Source organism: Gossypium hirsutum, chromosome A13 (genome assembly GCF_007990345.1).
Source record: "Gossypium hirsutum isolate 1008001.06 chromosome A13, Gossypium_hirsutum_v2.1, whole genome shotgun sequence".
In the NCBI taxonomy this organism is placed as follows: Eukaryota; Viridiplantae; Streptophyta; class Magnoliopsida; order Malvales; family Malvaceae; genus Gossypium; species Gossypium hirsutum.
In genome coordinates, this window is record NC_053436.1 from 103,337,355 (window position 1) to 103,357,204 (window position 19,850).

General features: G+C 35.2%; 2 protein-coding genes across 2 annotated transcripts; one reads left to right on the forward strand and one right to left on the reverse strand.

Moving 5' to 3' along the window:
* Positions 1–523: 523 nt before the first annotated feature.
* LOC107894432 (uncharacterized) lies at positions 524–6,628 on the forward strand. The gene is made up of 8 exons (XM_016819708.2): positions 524–846; positions 1,970–2,003; positions 2,108–2,173; positions 2,366–3,430; positions 4,025–4,181; positions 5,193–5,260; positions 5,380–6,153; positions 6,617–6,628. The coding sequence occupies exons 1-8, from the start codon at positions 524–526 to the stop codon at positions 6,626–6,628; spliced, it is 2,499 nt and encodes an 832-aa protein (XP_016675197.2).
* An 8,436-nt stretch (positions 6,629–15,064) lies between these two features.
* On the reverse strand, positions 15,065–19,500 carry LOC107893187 (uncharacterized). Its single transcript, XM_016818113.2, has 3 exons — positions 19,045–19,500; positions 16,830–18,761; positions 15,065–15,736 (listed from the first exon to the last, which is right to left on the reverse strand). The coding sequence occupies exons 2-3, from the start codon at positions 18,420–18,422 to the stop codon at positions 15,350–15,352; spliced, it is 1,980 nt and encodes a 659-aa protein (XP_016673602.1). The 5' UTR covers positions 18,423–18,761; positions 19,045–19,500; the 3' UTR covers positions 15,065–15,349.
* Positions 19,501–19,850: the final 350 nt, after the last annotated feature.

A 19,850-nucleotide genomic window follows, 5' to 3' on the forward strand; every position in this document is an offset into this window, starting at 1 on the left:
AAGTTCTAAGCAAATTCAGCATGTCAAAGTGCAAGCCTGCTAGCACACCAGTTGCACTAGGAGAGAAGCTGTCAAGCACAAGTGAGCACGATCGAGTTGATGAAAGGGGGTACAGGAGTTTGGTTGGTTGCTTGCTTTACCTAACAGCAACAAGGCCAGACATCCTATATGCTGTTGGCTTACTCTCAAGGTTCATGCACTGCTGCAATGTTGCACATTTTAAAACAGCAAAGAGGGTCCTAAGATATGTCAAAGGGACTTTGAATTTTGGTGTAAAGTTTGGAAGGTCAAAGGAGCTGAAACTTGTTGGTTATTCAAATAGTGACTGGGTTGGTTCAGTTGATGACATGAAGAGCACATCAGGCTACTTTTTCAGTCTAGGATCAAGTGTTTTCAGTTGGAGTTCAAAGAAGCAACAAACAGTAGCTCAATCCACTGCAGAGGCTGAGTATATTGCAGCTGCTAGTGCTGTTAACCAAGCCATTTGGCTTAGAAAGTTGTTGGATGATTAAATGCGAGACAGATGGAAGCAACTGAAATCAAGGTTGACAACCAGTCTGCTATTGCCATTGCCAAGAACCCTGTGTTCCATGGCAAAACAAAACATTTCAAGATCAAGTATCACTTTGTAAGAGAAGCTGAACTTGCTAAGGAAATCTGCTTGGTACATTGTTGTTCGAGGGATCAGCTTGCTGATGTTCTGTCCAAGCCATTAGCTTCTGGAAGGTTTGAATGTTTAAGGAAAGAGATTGGAGTTTGCTACCTTGTAGCCAAGGAGGAGTGTTCAAAGGTGGCAACTACAGCAGCAACATGCATGCTACCATGCAATCATGCACGAGCATGCAAGTGACCAAGTAGTCCAGCTGAGGCATTGAAATGTCCATGGTGTAATCCGGTTGAAGAACCACTTTTGTAATAGTTGACTTTTATTAATTTGTTTGTTATCATTTTATGTAATGTTCAGCTAAGATTAATCATGATTCTTAGCTGATTTAACAGTCTTTTTAGAGGTCATTATGTTGATTTTACAGCTTAGATACTTGCACAAGCAAGCTTTGTTTTCTTTCTATGTAACCCATCTACTTATGTATCATTTTTTATGAATGAAGTAACAAGCATAGCCAACTTGTTCTCTCATCTTTGTTCATCCGTTTTTGCTTCTGTTTTGAGCTTTCAAACACAAAATTTCTTTGTTTTGTTCTTGATCATTTGATCGAAACTTAACACATACTTTACCCAGGTATAATACTTTGTTGCTCCAGTTTCAACAAGTTATTCATACTTTACCCGGGTAAAATAGATTTGTTATTCTTCCTGTGTGAAAAACTCAACACCAATTCAACTATCGTAAAGTGAGCAAATATCACCATAGTTGTTTTTGGTGTGTGAAGCTTTTGTCAGGGGTCTGCTATGTTTGTTTACTATGTGATTCATTAAGGCTCTGTATTCATGAAAGCTGTTTGATTAATATGCCCACCGTGATCACAGAACATCCTTTCCATTCATCCCACCCGCTGTACATAATCACTTCTTCCAAATCTGTTAGATGCTTTGCTTGTACTTCTTATCACACGACGATATATTCTTGTAAATAGTGCAGATTCCACCTTTGTGTTCATTGTACTAATCTTAAACCTAGTCTAAAACATGAGTTGCATCAGCATCATCTTACTCTTTTTCCAATAATAGAATCTCATGATCGCATTAACGATCCATATGAGAAGTGCGACATCTCGATTTATCTTAACCCACTTGATGAAATTAAGCTTTTCTATCGATGTTTAGAGTGTGATTCCAGTTTTCATTTTCGTTGTTTAATACATGAGTCTAGTACTAAACACGAATATCATCGACATGAACTTATTCTTACTGATTTCTTTGTCGAAGACTTTTCTGGCCAATATTATTGTGATATTTGTGAACAAGAAAGAGTACCACAATATCCTGTTTATTGTTGTAAAAAATGTAGATTTGTTGCTCATATTGGATGCGCACTCACCAAGGTAAGTAGTAGATAAAACTTTAACTCTTTTTAATTTGTGTGAATAAATTTTGATGTAATATTTCCCATATCCCAGATTAAAGATGATCATGGTTCAACTTCTAGCTTGGTGGCAAAGGTACTTCAATAGGGAAACTAATGGAGCAAGATGAGAGAAATGTAGAATCCGAGGTTGGTTTCAATCTATTAATTCATTAATAGATGTAAAATAAATGAAATTTATTAATAGAGGTTGCTATCAAGCTTCAATTGTTTCCCAGTTCTTAGGGTTTTGGATTACAATAAATGATTAAATTGACTATGATTTATGTTATGCCACTTGGTAAAATTTATTCATAACTTATTTTTACTCTTTCAATGTAGATTGAATATTTTGATCATGAACATCCCCTATGCTTTAAGAAGGTTATTGAACAAAATGAAAGTGCTATTTGCAAAGCTTGTTTTCTGGAAATCTTAGATAAAGCCTATGCTTGTAAAAGTTGTAAATACTACATACACAAAACATGCACCAATTTTCCCTGGGAGGTGCTACATCCTCTTCACCCCCAGCATTCTCTCAAGCTCTTGTCTGAAGTTAGAGGAAAGATTTTCCCATGCGAAGGATGTAGAGACTGTACTGAAGGGTTTGTTTACGTATGCTCTATGTGCGATTTCATGCTTGATGTGAAATGTGCTCTTTTACGGGTGCCTAAAATTGAGACTCAAAGGCTAAAAGAGATGGAGGAGAGACGACCCAAGTCATGCCTTTTTAACAAAACTCATCAATTATCCTTCTTCAATATCAAAGCAGTCTTGGACGAATGTTGCAGTTTTTGCCGAAGATATTTGAAGGGTCCGATCTATGCTTGCAGCGATTGTGAGTATTTACTTCATGAAAGTTGTCTTGGGTTTCCACGAGAGATGAAACTCCAGTTTCATCCACTACACCCATTTCACTCGCTTCTCGACGACAGTGGCAAAATTTGTTATGTCTGCAAAAGAGACACCTGGTATGATATCTGCAATAGTTGTGTGCAATGTGATCTCCACCTTCATGCTTCTTGTGCTAATTCCTTGAAGCGGGTTCTGAGATCCACGTCTCACATTCATAATCTCTATTATTTTGGACCAAATATTAAGGCCGAGGGCGATAAATACGAGATGCAAAAATGTGGAAAATGCAGAAGAAGGTTACGTTCCAGTCCTCTCAGTTTCTGTATGGAATGTGATACCAAGTTACATATTGTTGAATGTGCTTTGCCACCTTCACTCAAATCCAAATATCACCTCCATCCTTGCACTCATAAGCCTGGTTTTATGGAAGATGATTCAGGACAAAATTACTGTGACATTTGTGAAGAAGAAAGAGATCCAGAAGATCATATCTATTATTGCACAGAATGTCAAGGACACTTTGTTGCTCACATAAATTGCATGCTTAATTCGGTAAGTCTACCCTTGTCATTTTTTAATTTAAAACTTGCCCTAAATTATTATTATTTTTTTATATAATATCTAGAAATATTAATAATCTCTCTTAAACTTTAAATAAAAAGATAAATGTATTTTAAAGCACTCGAACTTTAAACCGAGAACAATATCACTACAAAATTGATATTTTTCTGAAATAAACATGTAAATATACACAAAATTTCACACAATTATAATTTCAAAATTTATTGAAAAAAATAGTATTCTACCCACTTAGAATTATTTTAATTTAGTAGCATTCTCTTTTTTGTTACTTTTGACATGGAAAATCCTTGTAATCACTATGATGGGTCACAGATAGTTAAATACTTTATTAAAAAATGTTATTAAATTATTTTATTTAAAACATTTTACTTCATTAAGCTGATTTGTTTTAATTCTTTTAATATACTCTAATTAATGAAAAAATAAAAAACCGTCATTAGAAAAGGATAATAATAGAAATATGGGAATGAGTGAATATATTGAAGACCATTACTTTAAAATTTGTAATTTATTTTCTGTGAAAGTAATAAGTTTAATGAAATCTAACACCAAACGCTTTACCAGGAAGAAGAAATTGCAGCAGAAGGATCCTCAAATATGGCATTGGACTTTCCAAGCACCTCAGCCTGGGCTGAGAGGGAGAGAGTGTCCACTGATGAATCGGAGGAAGATGATCAAAGCAACAGTGAGGATTATTCAGAGGAAGATGATCAAAGCAACAGTGAGAGATGATCAAAGCAACAGTGATGATTATTCAGAGGAAGAAAATTAGTTCTGTTATTGCGTTGGCAGATGAATAGAATAATGTCATCTAGGAAACTGTTATCACTTGAATGAAATTGCATACTTTATATTGCAAATGTGCTATCAACTCATTTTATCCTTTATGCAGTTACTATTATTATTGATCAAATTGAGTCAGTGCACTAAAAGCAGAGGGAATCCAGCCATTGTTGAAACCTTAATTAATCTTGGTTTGCTTCCACGTTTTGGGTAGAATGCAGAGATTCAAGCACTAATGTGGGGAAGCCATTTCAATCTGACCTATCTATAATAGATTATCTTTTTGGTTTTTCATCGTATTAAAATTAAATCATTATGCAAATAAAATTTGCTCACCTCTACTCTAATCTTATTACATTTCACCTATCTATGATAGATTATCTTTTCAATTAAGGGTTTAATTTAATGTTGTTTTCTATTAGAGACTACATTGATTTATCAAAATATTCTATAGAGATTTTTTTGACCATCTAATTAATGAAGTAAGTAATAGAAATTTAATCGGGAATGGTGTCTGGCCCAAGAATACAAGCTGTGGTTGGTGCAATCCAATCGAAATTTTTATATTAAATCGGTCGATTAATTAAATTAATCGAAATGTATATATTTTTATTTTTTTATTAAAAAATATAAAATATATATAAAAATATAAATTGATAATATTCATTTGACCGAATTATCCAAATTAAAATTACATATAATTTGTATTATTAATTATTAATAACCAAATTTTTAAAAAAAATTATTAATTTATATGCACTTATTTTAAATGCATATAAATTATAGATAATATTGTAAATACCTCAAAATCAAAGAAATCTCTTATTTTATTTTTAGAAGTTGAAACTTAAAATTGAGCAATGTATGGATTCATGATACTTCCAAATGTTGTAAAGTAGTTAACAAAATGAAAGTGCTATTTGCAAAGCTTGTTTTCTGGGAATCTCAGATGAAGCCTATGCTTGTAAAAGTTGTGAATACTACAAACACAAAACATGCACCAATTTGCCCTGGGAGGTGCTACATCCTCTTCACCCCCAGCATTCTCTCAAGCTCTTGTCTGAAGTTAGAGGAAAGATTTTCTTATGCGATGGATGTGCGGTTTCATGCTTGATGTGAAATGTGCTCTTTTACAGGTGCCTAAAATTGAGACTCAAAGGCTAAAAGAGATGGAGGAGAGACGACCCAGTTCATGCCTTTTTAACAAAGCCCATCAATTATCCTTCTTCAATATCAAAGCAGTCTTGGACGAATGTTGCAGTTTTTGCCAAAGAGATGTGAAGGGTCCGACCTATAGTTGCAGCGATTGTGGTTTTTTACTTCATGAAAGTTGTCTTGGGTTTCCATCAGAGATGAAACTCCAGTTTCATCCACTACACCCATTTCACTCGCTTCTCGACAACATTACCAAAATTTGTCATGTCTGCAAAAGAGAGATCTGGTATGGTATCTGCTATAGTTGTGTGCAATGTGATCTCCACCTTCATGCTTCTTGTGCTAAATCCTTGAAGCGGGTTCTAAATTCCACATCTCACATTCATGATCTCTATTATTTTGGACCAAATATTATGGCCGAAGGCTTTAGATTCAAGAAACAAAAATGTGGAAAATGCAGAAAAATGTTTCCTACCAATCCTCTCCGTTTTTGTATAGAATGTGATACCAAGTTGAATTTTGAATATGCTTTGCCACCTTCACTGAAATCCAAATATCACCTCCATCCTTGCACTCTTAAGCCTGGTTTTATGGAAGATGATAACAAAATTACATTGACATTTGCGAAGAAGAAAAAGATCCAGAAGATCATGTATAATAATTCAACAGAATGTCAAGGACACTTTGTTGCTCACATAAATTGCATGCTTAATTCTGTTGGGGTTTTGACTCACAAAGGAAGAAAACATAAGCAAGTAATCTAGATGAAGTAAAGTTAAACTTCAATACTTGAATAAGCAACATGCCATATACATAAGTAATCCGGATAACATATGTTGGATTTTGAATAAAACAAAGAAGAAGAAAAGAAAACGGACGCCAAAAATTTGAACAAGATAAAAACTAAATTTGATCTCCAAAAATCTGATTTTTCATTAGCTTGAGATGCATTCATTTTACAAAGAAATATGGTAGTCACCTAATGTTTAACTGCTCCCACTAATACATGACTTAAGCCTAGCTAAAATTAGACACAAAATGTAGTTGACATATCAGCCTTTACATCACATTCAAATCTTCAACAAATCCTACAACTTTAAAAGTCAAATTACAAAGGAACTAAATCAAGTTACAAATAAACAAAATAAACAAAATGCTGTTGCTCCTCTAGTTCAGCTTGGATGCTGGTCTGCATGTTGGTTTCCTGTTGTATTGCAGGCCAAAGTTTAACACTCCTCCTTGGACTGTATGCAACAAACACCAATCCTTCTTCTCAAAGCATCAAATTGTGTGGTACCTAGTGACTTTGTTAGAATATCAGCTAACTGATTTTCTGAGCTGCAATAAATTAGATTTACTTCCCTCTATTGTTCAGCCTCTCGAACAAAATGAAATTTAACCTTGAAATGTTTAGTTTTTCTATGAAAAACTGAATTTTTGGCTATGGCAACTGCTAACTGATTATTAACTTTAATTTCAGTAGCTCCAATCTATTCTTCATTTAAATCACATAACAACTTCCTAAGCCAAATGACTTCATTAACAGCTGTAGCAGCTGCAATGTATTATGCTTCAGTTGTCGATTGTGCAACAGTTTGTTGCTTCTTTGAGCTCCAACAAAAGACACCTGAGCCAAGAGTAAAAAAATAGCCAGAAGTACTCTTCATGTCATCAATGGACCCTGCCCAATCACTGTCAGAATAACCAATCAATTTCAGCTATTTTTCCTTCTCATACTTTACTCCAAAAATTCAAAGTCCCCTTCACATATCTGAGAACTCTCTTTGCTGCTTTAAAATGGATAACATCACAGCAATGCATGAATCTGGACAGCAAGCTAACAGCATATATAATATCAGGCTTAGTAGTTGTTAAGTAAAGTAAACAACCTACCAAGCTTCAATATTCCTTCTCATCAACTCTTTCATGACTGCTATTGCTTGTTAATTTCTCACCTTGAGCCACAGGTGTGCTGACAGTTTTGCAATTGGACATACAAAACTTGTTTAAGATCTTCTGTGAAAAAGCATGCTGACTTTTGAAGATGGCATGGTCTGATTGATTCACTTCCATGCCAAGAAAATATGTCATTTCCCCTAAGTCAGTTATCTCAAAAATATTCTGCATTTGCATTTTGAACCCATCAACCAGCTCTTCCTTGCTTCCAGTTACAAGTAAGTCATCCACATAAAGTGAGACAATTAAAAGAGTTTTATGTTCTGACTTCTTCACATAGTGTAGGTTCACTAACACTTTTCTCAAACCCGAGCCTAGACAGGTGTGTATTAACCCTGTCATACCAGGCCCTTGGTGCCTGCTTCAGACCATAAAAGGCCTTTTTTAGCATGTAGACTTTGTCCTCTTCATCAAGAACCTCGAAACCCTCTAGTTGTTCAATGAAAATTTCTTCCTTGAGGAAGCCATTCAGAAAAGCAGACTTGACATCCAGCTAGTGTATTCTCCAACCCTTTTGAGCTACTAAGGCAAACAAAAGCTTTATTGTGTCTAACCTTGCAACAGGAGTAAAGGTCTCTGTATCACCCCCTAATCCTATGCCGTAGTTTGAACAGGATTAAGGAGTATTAACAGTCACTACGGTTCGGTTACGATTATAAAAAAAATATAATTCAGTTTATAAAATATGTCTTGTTGCTCCTTTAATGGCCTTCAAAACTTAAAGTGAATGTTAGAACCAAACTAAGATTCAATTGGAAGCTTATAACATTTTTTGTACAATTCTTAAAATTTCCTTTAATGAAAAGTACCACACGCCCGTGTAGCCTAGGAGACACACCCGTGTCTCTATGACATGCCCGTGTAGTTACCCCGTATGACTCACACGGCTTGGACACGCCCGTGTTCTTTACCCGTGTACAACATTGACTTATTACTCATAAACAAACTAGTTTCACATGGTCAAGTCACACGCTCGTGTGGTATTATTTTCAATTCAAACCTAGTGCAGTTTTCACACAGCCAAACACATGTCGGTATACAATGGCAGTGTGCCTCACGCGGTCTGATCACACGCCCATGTGACACACCGTGTGGACTCAAAATGAACCTTATAGTTTAAGTTTACCAACCCTGCAAACCTTGAATAACAAGCAATTTAAAATACAATTTTTCAACCAATCCAAAACATGATTAAACATATCTAATACACACTATAACCACCAGTACAACAATCTATCATATGTATTTTATTAACCATTAAACAAAGAAACTTCAAAATTTATACTTAGATTCCATTTAAATAAATTCAAAATGGACTATGTTATAACATACACTTTACACTTATTAACTACCCATTATCATTCTTCATTAACATCAATAATATTCAAAATAACATCAAAGACAACCTAGGTACATGCCATTCTTCAGGATAAGATACATCACCAAGTATTTGAGTTCTGAAGTTGGCTTAGATGTTGAGACGTTGGTCACTTTGTACCTAGCCTGCGCACGAAAACAAACCGTACGCTGAGTATACACTCATTGGTATTTCTATAAACCAATACTTAACATGCATTAAAACATAACCATAAATTCTAACAATAAGAACTTTATAAATTTTCATTTAATTATCCTTATATTATAGTAACATTTATCAATAAAATCATATTCAGTAAGAAAATACAGTTTCAATCAGTATCTTTCAGCGTTCAGTATAGTAATTTACCCCTATTAACATAACTCGGACCTGGACAAATAAGCGGATCCAACCCACACACTAGAATAGTATACAGTGTTTCATCGGCCGAAGCCGAAATACACCGTAATAGTAACAGCAACAGTAACAGTAGCGGTACACAGAGTACCTCATCGGAACGAATCCAAAACAGAAACAGTACTTGACACTTATAGTGCCTCATCGACACAAACTCGGAATATCCCTGAACACTTCTACTCCTATGGCATGCAAACTATATCCGACTAGCCCGACACTGTCAATAGGGTTTTCATTTCACTTTCAAATTTTCGTATAACAGTTATTACATTTCAAATTTAACAATACTTACCTTTAATTTACTTACCATACATAATAAAGTAATACATACAACATTTAATTTAAAAGCTCAGTTTATAGAAATACAAACCATAGTTCTCAAGTTTATTCGTTATCTTCGCTCACTTTCTCTTTTCCCTTTTTTGATGACGTTTCCGGTGCTACGTTAGCTACGGAAAAGTTAACATTTAAAATCATCAATACATATCATTTAATAACACACTTTTCTATTTTCCATGTAACTTTTACATAAATTCCAATTTAGTCCTTCCACCATAACCATTCTTTCTCTTCAAATAAATCACATATTTTCATTTAATACCTACTTTAAACAAGTTTCAGCTCTTAATATTCAATGTAAAACATTAATTCTGAATTTCTTTCAATTTAGTCCTCAAACATAAAACTTATATCTCTTTTTACAATTCAATCCTTCTCTCACTTCTAACTTGAATTTCTATCACTTTATCTCATGGTTTATTCAATTGTTCAACTTAATTAACATCTAAAAATTCAATAACTTTCTAAATTTCAACATAATTCAAGTAGAGCTTTGTTCTAAGATTCCAAAAACATCAAAATTACAAGAAAAGGACTAAATTGACTTACCAATTAAGCTTCAAACCTCAAAACCCTATTTTTCCTTTATTTTTCCTTTCTTTTTCTTTCTTTCTTTCCCTGTTCTATTTCGTCCCTCTTTCTTTATTCTATTTCTTTTATTTACTTTAATTATTATATTATATTATATTATTATCGTTTAGTAATTATTATTATTTACTTATAATATAAGTAAACATATACTAATACTACACATGTATGTATTATACTTTATACACATGTAATTAATTTTTACCACACATTTGTCACTTAAGGTTTATTTACTAATTTGGTCCTTTGACTTTTATTTATTCTTCAATTCAACTTTTACCCTTTTATTCAATCTAGTCCTTTCACTAAATTAGCTTTAATTCAAGCTAATCCACTTAACCAAAGTCTAATTAACTACACTACTAGCTTCGTAAATATTTCTAATAAATATTTACGAATTCATTTTGCGAAAATAATGACCCGAAAAGTAATTTTTCTATACCCGTAAACTTTGGGTCGCTACAGTCTCAATGAAGCCAATCCCATATTGTTGGCTATATCCTTTGACCACAAATCTTGCCTTGTGTTTGTTTAAAGAGCCATCATCATTGTATTTGACTCTAAACACACACTTTACACCAATAACTTTCTTCTGTTCTGGTCTTTCAACTAATTCCCAAGTGTCATTCTTGTGTATCATCTCCATTTTAACTTCCATGGCCCTTTTCGAACAATCTTCTTTGGAAGCTTCATCAAAATTTGAAGGCTCAACTATTGTAACATCACATCTTTGATAAATGTCTGCAATAGTTCTTGTACCTCTTACAGGTTCATCAACAAAATTAACATCAACTGGCTCTTCTTCAGCTGGCTTTAGATTGTTATCTAGCTGATCTTTTTTACTCAAGCTTGCATTTGTCCCATTCCAATTCCATACTCTTTCTTCATCAAACTTCACATCTCTGCTCACCATGATCTTCTTTGTTAAAGGATCAAACACCCTATAAGCTTTCTTGGTGCTACTATAACCAAAAAGATCCCTGGCACAGATCTTTTTTCTAGTTTGGTTCTCTTCTCTATTGGTATGAGAGTATAACAGACACAGCCAAACACTTTTAGGTGTGACACCGTTGGTTTGAGATCATGCAAGCTTCAAAAGGAGTCTTTTCTTTAACTGCATTGGTTGGCAGCTTGTTGAGCAGGTACATTAAGGTGTTCACTGCTTCAGCCCAAAATTTGCTTGGCAATTTACTTTCAAATAGTAAGCATCTAGCCATGTCGAGTACTGTCCTATTCTTTCTTTCACAAACTCCATTTTGCTAAGGAGTATAGACTGTTGTTAACTGATGATGAATTCCAACTTGCTCACACAGCTTCTGGAACTTATCTAACAAGTACTCAGCACCATTATCTGATCTTAAAGCTTTGATCTTGCAACCTGATTGGTTTTCAGCTAAGGCTTTGAATTTGCTGAATGCCTCAAACACTTCAGACTTTTGCTTCAAAAAATAGACTTAGTAGAATCTATTGAAATCATCTATGAACAGCACAAAATATCTGCTGCCATTCAAATAAGAAGTCTTCGTTGGTCCACATATATTAGTATGGACCAATTCGAGCTTGCCTTAAGCTCTTCATGCCTTATCAACTAGAAAAGGCAATCTTGCCTGCTTCCCAAGCTGGCAAATTTCACAAACATTGTCACTAACTTCAACTTTGGACATGTCTTCATCCAAATTCAATTTTTGTAGCAAACCAAGTGATCTATAACTGACATGGCCTAACCTCTTGTGCCATAAACTAGCTGTGCCAGTGGCACTAGTATATGCCATCATTTTCAACTAATTCATGTTCAACACAAAACATCTTTCAGTCATAGACACTGTAACCAGTTCTTGACCAGATGACTCAATAATACATGAGTTATTCTTGAAAACAAGTGAATAAGCCTTCTTAATTAACTGTCCAACACTAAACAGGTTTTGATCTATGTCAGGCACAAAAAGTACATCTGAGATTACTTTGTTACCTAAGTATGTGTTGATCACTACATTCCCTCTGCCTCTGGCCTCAATGAGATTGTCATTTCCAATTCTGACTTTAGAAGTAAACCTTCTATCAAGAGTCTTGAACAACCCTTCATCTGAAGCTATATGGTGAGAGCAACCACTGTCAATTAACTAGTTCTTGTTAATTTTGCTTGAGGTTGCATAACAAGATGCAGAGAAAACATGCTCCTCCTGAGCTTGTACATCTTCAGCAGCTTGAGCTTGGTTTTGCTGCTGAGTTTGTGCCATTCATTTGTTCTTGCACACCTTCTCAACATGACCAAACTGTTTATAACTCCTGCACTAGATATTTGGTCTGTAACAGCAGTACTTCTCCAAATGTGTATTTATTCTGCAGTGAATGCATGATGGAAATTTCTTCTTTCCAGCATCGCTCTTTGGTTTCTCTTTTTTATCAAGCCATAGTTTCTTCCCTTTGTAGCTCTAACTTGAGCTTTCTTTGGCTTTAGCTTGGAAAGTCTCCTCTGGATGCTCCTCCAACCTGTTGGCCCTCCTTTGCTCAAGTGCATATAGGGAATTTACCAACTCAAACAATGAGATGGTTGATAAGTCCCTCAAGTCCTCCAATGAAGAGATTTTTGGCTCAAATTTTTCAGGGAGAGTTGTAATAACCTTTTCAACAACCCTGCTATCACTAAAATCATCACCAATGAGCCTAATGTTGTTGACTATGGCCATTATCCTATCAGAGTACTGCTTGATGGTTTATGATTCTCTCATCTTCAAGTTCTCAAAATTCTTTCTAAGGTTGATAAGTTGCAGCTGCCTTGTCTTGTCTAACCCCATGAACTCCTCCTTTAGCTTTTCCCATGCTTGCTTTGGTGAGTCACAAGCCATTATCTGAGTGAAGATCACATCAGATACACCATTTTGCAAGCAAGACATTGCTTTGTCCTTCTTGGCACACTCTTCACTATGCTGTTGAATTTGTGCAATGGTGGGATTGGCCCTCAATGGAGCTGGTTCAATGTCATTCTTGACCACATTCCAAAGGTCATGTGCTTGCAGGTAAGTTTTCATCGTCACTACCCAAATGTGGTAGTTTTCACCAGTAAACATAGGTGATGGTGGTGGTGGTGTAAAACTCATCTTGTAGCAGCAAAAACAACAACTTCAACTTCTTTCTCTTTAAGTTTTCTCCATAAAAAAGATACCAACAACAGAAGCGCTCAAAGATGACAGGCTCTGATTACCATTTGTTGGGGTTTTGACTCACAAAGGAAGAAAACAGAAGCATGTAATCCGAATGAAGTAAAGTTAAACTTCAATACTTAAATAAGCAACATGTCATATACATAAGCAATCTAGATAACATATGTTGGATTTTGAGTAAAACAAAGAAGAAGAAAAGAAAACGGATGCCAAAAATTTGAACAAGAGAAAAACTGAATTTGATCTCCAAAAATCTGATTTTTCATTAGCTTGAGATGCGTTCATATTACAAAGAAATATGGCAGTTACCTAATATTTAACTGCTCCTACTAATACATGACTTAAGCCTGGCTAGAATTAGACACAAAATGTAGCTGACATATCAGCCTTTACATCCTTTACATCACATTCAAATCTTCAACAAATCCTACTAACTTTAAAAGTCAAATTACAAATGAACTAAATCAAGTTACAAATAAACAAAATAAACAAAATGCTGTTGCTCTTCTGGTTTAGCTTGGATGCTGGTTTGCATGCTAATTTCCTGTTGCATTGCAGGCCAAAGTTTAACAAATTCGATAAGTCTACCCTTGTCACTTTTTAATTTAAAACTTGCCCCTAAATTGTTATTATTTATATATTATCTAGAACCATTCATAATTCCTCTCGAACTTTAAATAAGAAGATAAACACGTTTTAACGCGCTCGAACTCACGTTCTCTTGAACCGAGAACAATGCCACTACCAAATTGTTATTATTTCTTAAATAAACATGTAAATATATACAAAATTTCACACACAATCATAATTTCAAATTTTGTTGAAAAAAATAGTACTCTACCCACTTAGAATTATTTTAATTTAGTAGCATTCTCTTTTCTTTTCTTTTCTTTTCTTTTTTTTTTGTTACTTTTGACATACAAAATCCTAGTAATCACTATGATGGATAACATATAGTTAAACACTTTATTAAAAAGTTTATTAAATTGTTTTATTTAAAACATTTTACTCCATTAAGCTGATTTGTTTTAATTCTTTAAATATACTCTAATTCATGAAAAAAAATAAAAATCCGTCATTAGAAAAGGATAATAATAGAAATATGGGAATGAGTGAATATATTGAAGACCACTACTTTAAAATTTGCAATTTATTTTCTGTGAAAGTAATAAGTTTAATGAAATCTAACACCAAATGCTTTACCAGGAAGAAGAAATTGCAGCAGAAGGATCCTCAAATATGGCATTGGGCTTTCCAAGCACCTTAGGCTGGGCTGAGGGAGAGAGTGTGTCCATTGATGAATAGGAGGAAGATGATCAAATTAGCATTGATGAATATTCAGAGTAGAATAATTTCATAAAGGAAGCTATTATCACTCGAATGAAATTGCATACTTTATATACATGCATATTATATTTAGTGCATGCTTGAATAGCTGTTGCAAATTTGCTATCAACTCATTTTCCTCTTGATGCAGTTATTGATGAAATTGAGTCAGTGCACTAGAAGCAGAGAATTTAGTTTCCAGGATGGGAATCCAACCATTGTTGAAATATCAATTAATCTTGGTTTACTTCAACGTTTTGGGTAAAATGCAGAGATTCAAGCACTAATGTGGGGAAACCATTTCAATCTGACCTATCTATAATAGATCATCTTTTTGGTTATTCATCATATTAAGATTAAATAATTATGCAAATAAAATTTCCTCACCTCTACTCTAATCTCGTTACATTGGCCATTGCCTACACCACAAATCTGGAGGGAAACGAAGCAAAGGGAAACTTGAATTGTGGAGAACTAACAATGACATGAAAAATAATGAAAATCACATAACAAAAGGAAAAGTAAATGAAAAACTTGATGATCAATGACTTAGATACAAAGATTTTTTATGTCCAAGAAAATTTAGAATTTGAAACAAGCTATTTAAAGAAATCACATGGGCAGATCTTGCCCCTCTCCAATTCCACATCACATAACAATACAACAACACAAGAAGACAAGGCTCTTCATAATCATTCTGCACATCAAATTCCCAAAATGCAATTCGGGAATGGGTACAGGGAGGTGCCTTATCTTTTTCTCCATCAGATGCCATTGAAGGGGTGAAATAAAATGGACCGTGTAAAATTACTCTTCCACCTCTTCATTCACCTGCTGGCCTCCGTCCCCACCTTTGGCCGCTGCTGTCTGCCTTTTGTGCTTCTTGCTTTTTGCTTTTTTGGCTTTCATACGGCGTTTTTTCTCATTGACATCGACCCAAGTATAGTGGGAGGGTATGTGGAAAGGATCAACCTCATCCTTATACCGATGACTCTCGCCATCACTTGGCTGGCCTCCACGTGTCCCTCTCATCCATGAAATCCATGATGTTGATCCCTCTGGCTCTTTTGACTTGGAATCCTGGAAATGGGCTGGGCTGGAAAGAGGTGTTGAGAATTCCTCCACAGGTTGAAGCTCCTCAAATTTCGTGAAAGTGACAAGGACCCGAATAGTTGGGACAATCGGGATGGCAACCTGAAACAGGAAAAATGAGATCAATGTTAATAAAGATATTTTGCAGCAAGTTGGCTGATAAAAGAAAAGTTCAGAAAGCATGAATCAGTGGTGGGAGGAATGTTTTATGGTATTAATATTATCGCTCATAAAATCACTAATTTCTATAGTACTTGAACATTCAAATGAAGATCTTATGCCAGTGCTGAAAGTGAGACAAACAGAAACTGACAACAAGAAAATGAGAAGTATTTTTGCTGCCTTACCATCCAACAAGGTGACCTCCTAAACTAGAAATACAAAAAAAGACATGCAAATAGTACCCAAAACCCCATGCTTTGTCACGTCCAAATCATATATATGTAATTTACCATAAATTTTCAAGGCAGATTCTAGCAACACGGCAAACCTAAGTATAGATTTAAAAAGTGGGTTACCCTTCAGATAGTCATATATCCAACATAACTTAAACTTCCAAAGTTTAAACATTATTCACCTTCACATTCAAGGTTACTTTATAGTTCCAACTTCCAAGCATCCAGTCATCCTCAAATATAAAACGCAGAGAGACTCTCTTAATACCCTATTTTAAACCCAAAGCTTCACCTAGTAACTTGTGCTAGGGACTGCCAACATCAGCACAAATTCATTTCGATGGTGGCAGGAATGTTGTAAATCCAACAGAAATAAAGAGGGTCATAGTGCATGTTCCCCTCACAAGTAAACATTAATTTCTTCACCACCCAAGCAAAAAACCCATCTCAGCTTCTATCATCATGAAAAAAGGAATAAACTCACTAAGAATACAGATTCAGGTGGGCAACAGCCACACTACTCCTAAGATTTCCAACCAGATGGACATATCAAACCATTATTATTCCTTTTCCATTTTAAGACATGACTAGGACTCTTAGTCAACTATGAAACCTCAATTCAACTTTAGTATTCTTTATTATCACTTTCTGTTCCAACCATGAAAAGCACAAATAATTTTTTTTAAGCAGCAAAAAATTGTTTTGACATAATAATAATAATAATAATAATAGAATGCTTTATGCATACAATTAAAAACTAAACTGGATTATAATTACTTAAAGTATATATCTTAAATTACCTTGACTGGAAATGTACCCAATGGCAGTTTAGTTGTCAAAAGCTCTCTTAGCCTTCTTATAGCCTTGACCTTGTTGGCTAATATGTCAAGTAAAGGCAAGAGTTCCTCTGTCTTTAAAGGGAAATCAGGTGTTAACCACAAAACAGGTCTTAAGCCCTTTTTGTACTCACTCTCATGTTTAGCATCACTAGGGGCCCCCTTCTTCTTCTTCTTTTTGCTGCCTTTGTCTTTACTCTTCTTGCCGTCCACAGCATCTTCCTTTGAAATTTCTGAAGATGATTTGTGGCTATCAACATGTCTCTGATTGCTACCTTCAGGGGCCAATTTTGAGAACTTCTTCAAAATCTTTGAATCCTCAGGATCATCACTATTCTTTGAACCTTTCTTATTCCAGCCAAACCAACCCTTCTTATCCTTAGCAACACCATTTGATTCACAATTTTCATAGGAAGCTCCCGAACCATTTTCTTTGCACTCAATGACACCATGCTCATCATCATCACAAAGACCATCTGAATTTCCCGAACAAAGTGCCGAATCCAGCTGCATCCGTTCCTCAGCTGTTAATACATCATCATACTCATCATTATCACCACCATTTGCCATCCTTTCTTCATCATCCACAGAAAAAAGCTCTTCATCAGTCATTGCACCAGGAACACTTCTAGACTTCACACTCACTGTCACATGAAGCATATCATAAACTTTAGCCTTCCAGTTCCCAACCATCTCACTTCTCTCTTGTCGCCTCCAATTCAAATGAGGAACAAGCTCAGCCTGAGTAACATCGATACCAGGCCTATACATGTTAGTTTGAGTCATCAATGCTACTTCATGAGCAACTTCTGATTCTGTTGGTTGTTGACCAGCCCCCTCCAGAGCATTTGTAACTTCTTTTTCCTTGTGAGATAGAACAACCAAAGAGCCTGGAGGAAGAGAAAGATTCTCATCCTCAGAAGTGTAGCCTTCCCCTAGAAACAGAAATGTCTGGTCTGACCTTTGAATACGGAACCCATCAAATCCAGCAAGTGTCATATCGGCACGGAGATTTGAACCTCGCTTCCAAATGCGGTAAGTGTCCGATGGTGCAATGCGACCAATAAATGGAATGACAGAACTTTCAAAATGAAAAGTAATCTCCATGTAGAAGTCACGGATACGAGATGCTGAGGCAACAATCCTGGGAAGCCTACGACACCATTTTGCCCAGGCAAGTGGCCGGTAATGTCGTGCAATGATCATAGCAATTGCTTCTTCCCTTGTGCATACCGCTTCTTGCAAAGCACTCCATCCATGCTCATTTTGAAGACTCCAGTCAGCTCCAGCCGCCATCAAAATCTCTGCCGAGATCGGATCTCGAAACCGCACTGCTAAATGCAGCGGAGTTTCCCTACCTGGGACATCACGACGGTCTATGACAGCTGAGACAGCATCAGCCTGGAGCTCAGCCTCAAGAGATTCAGCTTCAGTATTAACCTCGCCAGCCTTGGCAAGCCGAGGGAGAGTCAAGATAATGCGCCTAAGCCCAGCATGGTCTCGTCGGGCAACAGCTAAATGGGCAGGACTATGGGCATACTTGGAAAAATCCTCCATTGTACTATACTCTTTCAGTTTCTATCCCTAAGCTATGATTACCTCCATCTTTAATAACCCTAACACTAAAAACATAAAAATTAACAAAACACCTCCATCTCAAATTTCCCAAAAAAATATCTTTTAAGAGATTCCTTTTTCTCCCCCAAGGTTTCAAAAACTGCTAAGTTTAGGGCTTTTAAGCTTCACTATCCAACTTCAAAACTAACTACTGCGGAATCAAATCGAAGCTACTGACAACATCAGCAATCTTTAACTTCTTAGCCATTGCCCAAAATCCTTTCATTTTGCTATCCTTATTTCCATTTGGACGAGTTAAAGCTTCAACAGAGATGAAATCTGTAAATGTAACCCCCAAAATAATGATCTCCGATAAGTAAAATTTTACATAAAACAATGAAAAGTTTGCGCTTTCCTTCCAACAATAAACAATTATTAAATTTAAAAAAATGAAATCAACGTTTTCACTATTTTAAAATAATTTATTTCAATTTTTTTCCAAAACAATACTACAATATTCATTCGTTTTTCCTTTCTTCTCCAATTATTTTCGTTCATTCTCTAAGCAGACAAACAACAAAATAAACACAATTAAAAAAAAAAAGGAAAGACAAAAACAAACCTGAGGAAGCAGAAGCAGCATCCAAACAAAGATACGCAAGCCAACCCGATCGATTAGGTCTTTCTTTCTCTTTCAATTTCACTTAAAAAGACAGTTAAAAGTTGGAAATTTAAAGAGCGAGAGAGGGGGGGTTAAATCGAACGGTTAATGTCAATTTCAAGATACCCGATCCGACCGGTCACGATCTTAATCTTTGAAACAGTGAATCGCATCCACACCATGAGTCGACTCAGCCTTCCTCCCAACTCGTTACTTGACTCGGATCTCTCTTCTCTCTCTTTGAATGAAGTATCTTCTCTCTCTAGAAATGTAATCAGTTTGGTTTTCTATCTATCCATCTCTTTCATTCATCTCTGCAAATTTTCAGGTCGACCGACTTTAACTATTTTCTCCTCTCATTTTTTCCTTTTTTTTTCCACTAGCTGTTTTGAAACGTTAAATGCCCCTCGTTTTGGTGCAGAATTACCAGCTCTACCATCGACAGCTGTAATTCTATTAAAAGAAACTTGTCATTTTGGGTAAAATTTCATAGCAGTCCTTGTATTATATTTCAGATTACATTTTAATTTATTTATTTAAAAATAATAAATTAATTCTTAAATTAATTCTTATACATAGATAAATGAGCAAAATAGACTTTTGGTATTTATTTTGACCATATGTATATAAGGCATAATAACAAACTTAGCTCGTAATTTTTATATTTTTATTCAAATTGACCTTAATTTTTTATTTGAAGTAATTTGACTCTAATTTTGTGTTACTGACATGACACTATTATATCCTATATATTATACTAGTAAATA